The sequence below is a fragment of the Phalaenopsis equestris genome, unplaced genomic scaffold (genome assembly GCF_001263595.1).
Source record: "Phalaenopsis equestris unplaced genomic scaffold, ASM126359v1 Scaffold000343, whole genome shotgun sequence".
Lineage (NCBI taxonomy): Eukaryota > Viridiplantae > Streptophyta > Magnoliopsida > Asparagales > Orchidaceae > Phalaenopsis > Phalaenopsis equestris.
Genome location: NW_018164785.1, coordinates 528,995 through 540,662, shown reverse-complemented (window position 1 = coordinate 540,662; position 11,668 = coordinate 528,995). Strand labels below are relative to the sequence as shown.

At 34.4% G+C, this 11,668-nt stretch overlaps 1 protein-coding gene across 2 annotated transcripts; it reads right to left on the bottom strand.

Moving 5' to 3' along the window:
- Nucleotides 1–2,045: 2,045 nt before the first annotated feature.
- On the bottom strand, nt 2,046–11,590 carry LOC110025958 (IRK-interacting protein-like). Of its 2 annotated transcripts, none has more exons than XM_020726667.1 (2): nt 11,267–11,590; nt 2,046–3,682 (listed from the first exon to the last, which is right to left on the bottom strand). In XM_020726667.1, exons 1-2 carry the CDS (start codon nt 11,477–11,479, stop codon nt 2,156–2,158), a joined length of 1,740 nt encoding a protein of 579 aa, XP_020582326.1. In that variant the 5' UTR covers nt 11,480–11,590; the 3' UTR covers nt 2,046–2,155. The 2 variants fall into 2 exon arrangements, with proteins under 2 accessions (XP_020582326.1, XP_020582327.1); XM_020726668.1 differs by having other exon boundaries at nt 2,046–3,676; nt 11,267–11,589.
- Nucleotides 11,591–11,668: the final 78 nt, after the last annotated feature.

Sequence of the window (11,668 nt, the reverse complement as noted above, 5' to 3'; positions counted from 1 at the left end):
AAGCGTTTAAGAAGATTACGATTAATATTTCATTTCCTGATGCTTCAAAGCAAATGCTAAGCTACGTGAAATTCATGAAGGACATTTTAAATAAGAAATGAAACCTATGAGATTTTGAGACTGTAGCACTTAGTGAAGAGTGTATTGTTATTATCCACAAGAAGCTTCCTCAAAAACTTAAGGACTCTTGTTGTTTTACCATCCCTTGTGCCATATGAGAGAAATTTTTCAGACCCTATAGTATTAATCTTATGTCATTGTCTATCTTTAAGAGAATAGGATTAAGAGAAGTCCATCCCATCACTGTGACCCTTCAGTTGGTTGGTCGTTCACTTACTTATTCTAGGGGGCTATAGAGGATGTCTTGCTGAAGGTGGATAAGTTTAACTTCCAGTGAACTTTATTATATTAGATGTGGAGGATGATGAAGAGATCCCAATCATTATAGGTAGGCTTTTCCTAGCAACTGGTAAGGCTATGATAGATGTTCAAAAGGGGGAGAAAACTATGAAAGTAAATGATCAGGAGGTGGCCTTTAATATTTTAAAGTCTATTAAATATTCTTTTGATCCGAGAAAAAAAATCTTTTTGTAGGTTAGATCTAGTGGATGGGCTAATTTGAAGCCACTTTTAGGAGACTTATGAAGCTGACCATGCAAAGCAAAGTTTGATTAAGGATGATAGGAAATACTCTAAAGATGAATCAGCTCTCTTTTGGAGGCTAGCAAGGATAGATTTGAACTTTTGGACACTACTAGTTATTCCAAGCTCTAGTGTCATCCATAGAAGAGGCCCCTAAACGCAAACACTTGAAATATGCTTATTTAAGAGATCCATCCATCTTACCTGTGATTATTTCTTCAGAACTCAGTAAGTTGCAGGAAGAAAAGTTGATGCAAGTTCTGAGAACTTTTAGGAAAGTCTTTGGTTGGATGATAACGAACATAAATGGGATTAATCCTTCCTTGTGTATTCATAAGATCCTTATGGAGGAGGACCACAAACCCAAGGTTGACCCTCAAAGAAGACTTATCTCTTTAATGAAAAAAATTGTTAAGAAAGAGATTGTGAGGTGGCTTGATGCAGACATTATCTACTCCATTTCAGATAATATCAAGGTTAGTCATATCCATTGTGTACCCAAAAGAGGGGTGATTATTGTGGAGAACGAGCATGATGAATTAATATCAACAAGCCATGTCATACGGTGACACACTTGTATTGATTATATGAAATTAAACACACCACTAGGAAAGACCATTTCCCCCTTCCCTTCCTATATCAAATGCTAGATAGATTAGCTGGCCACCCATTTTTTTGTTTCTTAGATGGATATTTAGGGTACTATCAAACTCGCATAGCGTTGCAGGATCAGAAGAAGACTACATTTATGAGCCATATGAGACTTTCACACTTATGAGAATGTTTTTTAGACTCTACAATGTGTCTGCCACTTTCCAGTCTTGCATGATGCTCATATTTTATGATTTGATAAATAGATCATGGTATTTATGGATGATTTATTAAAGTTTTTTGAGAAAAAGTAGTTAAAGAGGTCCAATTGGCCTGTATGAGTGTGAAAATGATATCATTAGTGTTCCTTTAAAATGTTACTCTATTTTAAAAGTAACATATTTTGGAAGTTCTTTTATTTTTGCAATTTTTTTGAAGTATATCTATAATCTTCAGAACAACTTGCTTTTAAAAGCACATGCATTAACTAGTTATAATGACTAAAATGAAGCTCAAACTCTCAAGTAGTAGTAATTGTGACAATGATAATAAGAAGAATTGTAACAACAACAATAACAGTTTAAAGATATGACTAATAATAGTAACAAAGTTCCAATATCAATTAAGTGGCAGCTAGGGTTAGCATTCTTCATTTCAATTAAAATCATACATCCATAATCCAAATGCTTTTAGGAGCATGTTTTGGAAAGTAGAGAGATTATGTATTGAATAGCAAAAAGCCTGATCTACTAAGAAGAATATATTCAATCCAGTAGAAACACAAAAGCTTACTAAGTTAAACAAAGAAAACAATTAGAAAATTGATAACTTCTCACCCTTGGCAGAATATGATAAGAGAAAGGATAAATATACAAACAATATGAAATGCATTACCAGAATCAGAAGAATAATTTGTTAAAAGTTACCCATAGCTACACAAGACCCTGCACTTCAAAACCTTATCATGCACATAAAATCCTGGCATCACCATGATTTTTACTTGCACTAAAGAATGTGTCCGTTGTTGCCTGCCTTTAAGAACATCTTCCATGTACAGTGGATCAAAACTTCGGTTCTCACCAACCCTCAAAATCAACAAAGGGGGGTTAAAGGAGAATGCGAGTAAATGAAGCAGCCACATGCATTTGGCAGCGATGAAAAATGACTGCAGCAGCAGTTCGGGCCATGGCCTCGACCAATTCAATATAGAAACAATGCTGCTCATCTTCTGATCACAGAAGTAGCTAAAATCATCGCTGTAATACTTAGTCCCTTTCCTCAAAACTTCATTCCAGCTCAAATTCCGAAGCGAGACGAAAGATGAGAAGTTCTCCAAGCAATCTTGATGAGGGTCAAGAAGCTTTGGTGACCCATTTTTCTGGAACACACAGTTCTCAAAATCTTGGTGCAGTGACTGATTTATGAGAGCTTGTAAATGATACAGATCAGCTTTTGGGTACTTTTTGTCCAAAGTTAATGGATTTGGATGCACAAGCATGCTTAATTTTTCCAGTAAACTGCTATCAGTTTTATCGATATTGTCAATGAGAGCCTTGCAGAAGTGCTTGACGGAGAGTCTTGCTTCAGAAACTACCTGCAGGAAGCCCTCTACCATTACTTCATGGCTAACAGGCATGGAGTTTTCATTACAGCTGTGGTTAATATTAATTGGCTTAGTTCTCTTTAATGTATTGAGAACTTGCTTACCTTGTTCATGAACTGCCTGCTTCAGAGACCTCCTCAGCTCTTCACAGTAGGACTCTAAAGTTTCTAGCTTTTGCTGAAGCTCACCAAGAGAAGCCCTCGTCTTTGCGACTTCAGCCAATGCTGCATCTTTTCGTTCATTGGCCTCAAACAACTCCCTTTTCAATGTTTCAAGTGAGAATGTTCCCCAATCCGTTAAAATCTGGCGCATGTTTTCTGATTCATTTGCATTTGGAGACATTTCTAGTTTGTTTTTCTTCTTTGTTTTATGAAACAACCATGAAAAGGTAGTTCCTCTGCTCTTTGATTGAGGCGGAAGTGGAGTACGAGTATCGACTGAAGGAGTTACGTTATTAACACTCTTGAGGTTGTTCTGCTCAGCATCAACCTCCATACTGATTGTTGCAAGGTTGCTTGTGGTGTTAAATGTCACTGATTTTAGTTCTCCTATGGCACTTCTCCTACTTAAAGACTTGTAGACATCAACTTCTGGAGCAGTTTGCATGATAGGATTTTGGTGGTTTATGCAAAAAGATTTGTTGGATAAATGTTCATTTGTTAAAAACGCCAGCTGATCATCTTTCAGAGAAGAAAACTTATTTTTCACAGAATTTGTGTCAGACAGAACGTTCTCATTATCTCTGGGTTCTCCTTCCAGCCTAATTTCACTCCAGCATTCTGAAAGACTTCGATCAGGGCGGATAAACTGATACCCAGGCAACGGCTTATCTTCGTAAGTCTGTCTCTAACCATCATAGATCAGAATCTTAAATAAAATCACGCTCAGAAAAAATTAAATGTAGTCTCAAAGTCATCATTTTGAGGGAAAATGACAGAAAGAAAGAGAAGTACTTTTTGGTTGAGAATTTGACCAACTGTTCTATGAATAAAGGCATTTACCAAAATTTTGGGGTGACAACCTTCATGATTAAGTAATTTTGAGCTTGATAACTTAGAATGATAGAGTCATGAAACGTTAATTAAGTTGTTTCCACCTATTCATAGATTTTTACTCTAACCCATCAGTTTTTTAGCCCATTATACTCATTTTGAGTTTTTAATGATTAAATGGTAGTTATAGCATAGACTTTAGATATTTTTACGTGTCAAAAGATTTGCAGTGGTAGAGTGGTAATTTAATATCTTAATGTGCACGAAGACCCAACACACACACAAATAAATAAAAAAGTTATAGGAGAAGACATCAATATTTTTTACGTGAAAAAAAATTCTGAAAAAGAAAAAACCACAAGACCCAGCCCAATCAAGTAATCCACTATAAGTTCATAAATACAGATATAGATTATTATTCCATAACTGGGAAAGAAGAGTTACAATGTTACACCGAGTATAATACGTGTCCGTACATAATATACAAAAAAAGACACGGGCCAGAAGAAAACCACCGTATTCTGATCATAACAGTCGTAAGCAATTGCCGCCAGGAGTTATTACCGGGTATTCAATAAATAATATGTAGGATATGTCATTGCACATTATTCGGGTACTTTGTTTCGCCGTATTCAGGATACTTCGTTATACTGTATTCAGGATATTTCGTTACACGATATTTAGGATACATCGTCAAAAACAAACAGCGGCAAGCAGGAGGAGGTCGACAGTGGTCGACGGTGGCCGACAGATGGTGGTCGAGGGCTACAAAAACATAAAACTATTGTCGGGTCTTCGGTCGATAATAAAATTGGAATTTGACTCCCCATCCCGAATAAAGAAAAGAGGTCGATTTATTGCCCCCGAGGGAGAGGCACTTTGATCATTTGACGAATAACACCAGTAACCACCCGATTGAATGACCCATGTTAATTCCCCTTGATCATATGAGATATTTTGATGATTTAAAGGTAAAAATGTCCTCAAAATTGGGTAATCTTGGCCGGGCTCGTTAGGTTCTTATCATCAAAACGATCGATTTGATTATAGGCATGTTAAATTTGGAGTTAATTTGATGCTCCAATTAACTACCCAAAAGCTTCAAATGTGGTTTAATGGCTTGATTCGGGCTCGATCAGTCTTTGATATCATTACGTTCATCTTGTCGAGACGGCCAGTTTGACTTAAAATTACTGAAATCGGAGCTTCAAATTATCTTTGATTTTAATCAGAATATATTTTGATTAAAAAATACCTCGAGATTCGTGTCAAATAATAAAATTTCTGGATGACGCATCAGACATAAAGATATAGCTATCTCATTGGTTAAGTTGATTCAGCATCTATCTTATGGTCTATATAATTAATGATCTTTAAATCATAATCTTTTATAATGTTTGACTAAGCAAAATTTTAGCAATAATCTGAGTCCAATGCAACAGCTTTGAATTATCTAGACATGGAGAAAAAAGAACTAATATTGTATTTAAATCCCACTAACAGGAAAAGAAAACTGAATCCAAATAGTATTAGGTAGCGACGGCAGTATTTTATAAGCTGCAACCATCAATACCTAGATGATAAATTGTGATGTACCCACTCCATCAAATCACATGCTTTATATCCTTGTCAGACCGTATGCACAGTAGGTTGAACCAGCTGGACATTTTTAGCAATTTAGTATATTGCACTCAAAGAAATTAGTTGAAGGGGAAAGATTTAATTAGTTTGGAGTGATGAAAACATGTTGGAACGTCGAGTATCCACTTTTCAAAGAAAAAATTAATCTAAAGTAAACGATAAAAATTGGATCATCGGAATAGGCTCATCTACTGCAAGCCCCACATTACAGTCAAATACAAAATACCAAGCCGAAACTGTAGAATTATGACAACAACGCCACATATTTCAGTCTAGCTAATAGTATTGGATCTAAAGAAGCACCCAAATGCAAATAAGAGATTTCCTCTTTTTCATCAAAATTTTGATGCCATGATTCAGCAGTCTCAAGTAGCAGTAATTAATATATAAAATTTGTGCAAATATAATATTTTTTCATATATAAGATGTTTGACCAACATACAAAATTTTAATAGATATAAGATATTTTATTTAATATAAGCTGTTTCACTCATATATAAGGACTTCGGTTAAGATATAAGCATTTATCCTAAGGTCGTTCCCCAAAAGATAAGATGTTATTATCTATAAGATTTCTTATTCAAATATAAGATCATTTAACCAAAATAAAATAATTTTAATCAACCATAAGATCTTATGAGATATAAGGCCTTTTAATATGATATGAGGTATTTGAACCGAATATGCAAATTGAAGAAGAGCACTAAGTTTGAGCAGCTTTTGATGTCAATAGCTATTAAAATTGAAATTAACCATAAGCTGTCATATGGCTACAAACATGGCCTTATTTTAATGGTCATCATCATCATCATTATTGCTATTATTATTAGGGGTATTTACATACATACCACTTAATTTTTATATATTTATAAATCTAACACCTAACTTTCATATTTACATACATAGCACTAAAATCTTTAATATCACTTCAAAAATATCACTATTACTAGTCTTTTTTACAAGTGAAATGCACCTTTTCATGCATAGGTTAAAGACATCAAAACGTCATAAATGGAAAAATGAAGATCTAGTTGTTAGACATGTAAATACATAAGAATTATGTGGTATATATGTAAGTTTCTCATATTATTATTTTGAACTACTAGGGCTATGGAGAAAATTAGTAAGTGAAAAAGTTTAAAGATAAAATATCACAATTATAATCGCATGGTAATTTTAATTTTTCTTTTCTTGAAGGTAATGCATTATATCATAATTTCTGTAATTTTACTTGTATTAGTATTCATTAAAATTTTTGTTTTTGTCTCTTACATCTAACCATCATAGAAATTTTCATGGTTAGTTGAGTAAACCAAAATGTTTAAATTTTAATTATTGCTAATCTAGGAAAATGTTTTTATAGTGCTTAATGAACAAACATACCATAAAAGCAAAAAAATAAAAGCCGTCCAATCATAATCAAACTATAATTATCTTTGAATCCATACCGTTAGTAAAATAACACCAATCGTTGTCAACTAAGATCAATAACAACCACAAGGAACACAAGATTTACATGAAAAAACTCAACAATGGGAAGAAACCATGGAGAGCCAGAACAATAACTTTACTACCAAAAAAAAAAAAAAAACTGATCAATGATTAAATCGAATACAAAACCTCTTAGTTTATTGCTAAATTTTTCATCCACTCTAAATCTATGACATATAATGGGTATTTATAGAGTTACAAAAAGAATAAAATTGGCAGGAAATATATTTGGTAACAAATGTATTAAGCAAGAAATATAATTGAAAACAAGTATATTTGATAGGAAATATCATATATATATTTCGTATCAAATATATTAAACAACAAACATATTTGGTGTAAAATATCACATATATTTTATAGCAAATATATTTAGAAACAATTATATTTGATAAAAAATTTCAAGGCACTAATTTCCAAAAACTCCACCTTGCCTCGAAATTATGCCAAAAGTGAAACCCCTCCTTACATTCCGCTCTCTAAAGCCCTTTGGGCTCATCTGCATCGAACACCAATCAAGTCCAAGCAATTCTTGAACTTAGTTGATTATCATCTAAAGTCTCACTTTTTTTCTTGTATACCCACTTGCATCGAATGGCCTTATTTCCCTTTAGAAGTTCTGTGAGTGCCCAAGTTTGGTTTTATGTAGTAATGACTCTATCTCCTCTATCACAACTACGAGACGCTTTATAGTGTCCAAATTGGAGACTACATCATCATAAGAGTATGACTACAAGAATCTCTTCTGCAATAGTTAATGCACGTGCAACAAGATTTGCCTCACTATATCACTTAGGCAGGCAAATCACCCTTCTCTTTCTATCACTAACCAAGGAACAAGAAAGTACAAAAGTAGAATTTTCTTCATCAACACTAGTCTACAGAGAAAATTTGTAGAAATAAAGTGCTCCATCTCAATCTGAGTGCTTTTTGATATAGCTGGCACATCTCTATCACGGCTAGATGGTGTATGTCACTAAATGTAGTAGAGTCATTTCATCAAACACAACATATCTACTTATGAAGATTCTAGAATCTACCATAATTTGTAACCATTTATGCCATTTTGTATGTCATATCCCAAGAGTATACATTTTTTTTTTTATTGGGGATCCAAATTTCCATCCAGGACATAGGCATAAGTAGGATAGTAAAAAGTCTTCAAGTTAGAATAATCAAGAGGACACTTCAAATCGATAGCAACATGAGAAGATTGCTTCATCAAGAGCAAGCAGTAAAGATAGCTTCAACTCAAACACCCTTAATTCAAAATGGATGAAACAAACATGCAATGTATTATTTCTAGAATGATATGATTGTACCTCTCGGCAACAATATTTTGTTCTGGCATCATAGCACGTGAGGTGGCCTACGATGTCGTCTGAATGAAAAAAATTATCGAATTGACATGAGCAAAACTCTAATCCATTATCTATCCAAAGAAAACTAATTTCTCTCCTAGTCTGCGTTTTGATCATAATCTTCAACTGCTTGAAGCCTCCAAATACAACAAATTCTTTTTTCTTATAAAGAATAACCAAACATATCTAGAGTAATCATCAATAAGGGTCAACAAGTATTTTACACTACCACGGGATGGCTCTTAATTGTCTCACTAGATCAGAGTGGATATAATCAAGTAGTCATTTGATTTTGTGGACCACGCTAATGAATGAGACCCTTTTTACTTTTCCAAAAAAAACTACTAGCAGAATTCTGAAGCACCAGTGTGCTGACAACAGAGCATGTTTCGCTTGCATAGCAGTTGAAGGCTTTTTTCACCTATATGACCTAACCTCAAGTGCCACAACTTAGTGACATCAGTGTTAGACATAGCAGTTCAAACAATTGTTGAAACTTCAATGATGAAACCTTCCAAAGCGTAGATATTTCCTCGGATATTTCGACCTCCTATCACCACGAGTGCTCATTTAAAAACCATCATGGCTCCAACTTCACCATTGTGCCGTAAAAGCTTATCATCAAAGTATTGAGAGAGATCAAACTTTTCCTTAGCTTGGAATATGCCTCACCTTAGTCAGTGTCCTAATAATACAATTGTAAGACCATGTCAATTATAGGACATGAAGAATCATTCTCCATCAACACAACTCCACCTTCAATAGACAGATAGATGGAGAAATACTCCCTATTAGGTTTAATGTGACATGTGCAATTGAAGTTCAATATCTTTAGATGAAGACCTCAGTTGGTCCTTAGAAATTAGGAAGATGTTGTTTTCATCATATTCTGCTACGATATTTTGTTGTTTTGGCTTTGCTATGATCACAATTCTTTGAAGATCCTTTATATTTCAATTTTGGGTAATCAACTTTGCAGTGCTTCTTTCTTTTGTAATAAAAGTAAACAATATCATTCCCTTTAGACTTTGATCTTACAAAAGACTTTGACTAATTGATTTCTTTTCAGATCTTCATCTGGTGAGCAAGCAATCTTCACTATTAATGAATGTAAATGACTGATTCTTCTCAAATGATTCTCTGGATAGCGAAGCTTAGCTGACAACTACTAGACAAATTGACCCCCTTTCATATAACATGGAGTCACAAAAATTCTATTATAAAGGTGAAAGAAACAATAACAATAACAAAGCCATGTTCTTATTGCTGTACTTCAATAGTTGTACTATTATAAAGGTCAGTGATGTAATTCTTGAACTCAGTGAGATGAGTCTTCATATCCCACCCTTCTACCATGTAGTGAGATTATAATTTTTGCTTTAAGTACAACTTTGTTGTGAAAGTCATACCAATACATAGACTCTGGTTTCTGTCATAGATCAGTGGTTGTGTTCTCAATAGTCCTGAAGGATCTCATTTGATAGATGTAGGTGAATCTAAGCTCTTAACTTCTTTTAAATTTGAATATTCTCTTCAGCTAATAAATTTTCCGACATTTGTTTAATGTCGAGCAAGGTGTCTTCGATATCTTACTGAACCAATACATCACTCATTTGATTTTCCACAAAACAAAACTAGTAGACAATTCTATCTTCTCAATGATGTACTTCATTGTGGGCATCAACGAGAAAAAAGAGATCATACTACGATGGATTCACAAACGAACTTAAAAGTGATGATTGTGACATAAGTGAAAAAGGAAACCAGCTACACTGATACCTCTTATGACGAAACAACACTAATCGTCATCAAGTAAGTTCACTCATACAACTAAAAGGAACATGATTTACGTGGCAAAATCAGAAAATGAGAAAAAACTATGGGAGAGCCAACGCAATAACTTCACTAAAAAAATAAAGTGGCCAACAATAAAGTCAAATACAAAATCTCTTAGTATTTAGCTTAATTTCTCACTCGCTCTTAACTCATAACATACCATGGGTATTTATAGAGTCACAAAATGAATATATTTGGTAAGAAATATATTTAGTATCAAATATATTAAGCAAAAACATATTTGAAATCAAGAAATGTACTGGGAGACAAATATATTTGATAAAAGAATATCACATATATTTGATAGCAAATATATTAAGGAAAAAATATATTTGAAAACAAATATATTTGGTAAGAAATTTCAAGAAGTTATTTTACATATACATTTGGAAATGCTTATACTTTAAATTACCAAAGAGGAAACTCAATTCAAAAATAAATATGCCTTGACAACAAAAAAACTAAAGAAAGGAAAAAGAATAAGGGGCATTTACATACATACCAACCAATTCCTTTAGAACTACATGTCTAACCCCTAAACTAGGAAAAGTAAAGTGATTGCTTGTATATTGCATTGTTTTTCCTACATCAATCTGCATTTTCTTAAGAAAAATTTTCCCACAGCTCATACTATGTTGAATGTCCCACATTGCTTGGTCTGACATCCAATCAAATTTCTAAACCAAAACGTGTTGAGAAGTGAATCGTCAAAAATACATAACTAAAACTCAAAATTGCTCTAAATCCTAAATCCATTATCCACCAGACCCAAAACAAAAGAAGACAGCCTCCAAGAAATGCTCATTAAAGATATCAAAAGCTCGCCGGCCATATCAGAAGCTCGTCAACTGGATCTGAATCACCTCAATCAACAAGCAAACCCTACCACACTCAATCCTTCAGCAGAACACAGAATGCATTTCCAAATCCCGAAATCGCAGCAGGGATTTGAAAAATAAAAAATGCCAAACAAAATATCCTCTCCAACACAACATTTCACCGATTCCAAAAAATCTCATAAATACATCCTAATCAAACATTCGGGAACCCAGAAATTCGTGAGGAGGAAGTAAGGACTAAAAAGGGGAAAAGAAAGAAGGAAAGCTCACCGGAGTAAACACAGGATAGTCATCAGCTGCGTTGTTCGATAATCTGGAAAGAGGCGAAGAGCCGGCGGGAACCCTCATCGCCGCCGGGCTACTCCCGCTTCCTTGCAGCAGAGCAGCATGAATAGCCCTCAGCTCCACGGCCTTCGCCATTGCTACTTGGACCTCCTTCCTCTGCATCCCGTCGATCTGCAAGTGAGCTGCCGAAGAAGCCATGGCTAAGCACAGTAAAAATCGAACGAATCCGTTCGCTCATATCCAGGAAAATTCCTGAAATGGAGAAGAATCGCATGCGCCAAAAATATTCGATTTTTGTGAACTGTATTAGTGTTATATATAGTGCATTCGTATGCTGGTGACGTTTTAACTGACGGCCATGAGAGTCGGCCATAAGAGCTAATATAT

Excerpts from the sequence above, each read along its gene's own strand:
- LOC110025958 (XM_020726667.1), bottom strand. The coding sequence starts at position 11,479 with ATGGCTTCTTCGGCAGCTCACTTGCAGATCGACGGGATGCAGAGGAAG. Across the intron at positions 3,683-11,266 it reads ACTATCCTGTGTTTACTCCG|AGACAGACTTACGAAGATAA; the intron begins GTGAGCTTTCCT and ends TATGATGGTTAG.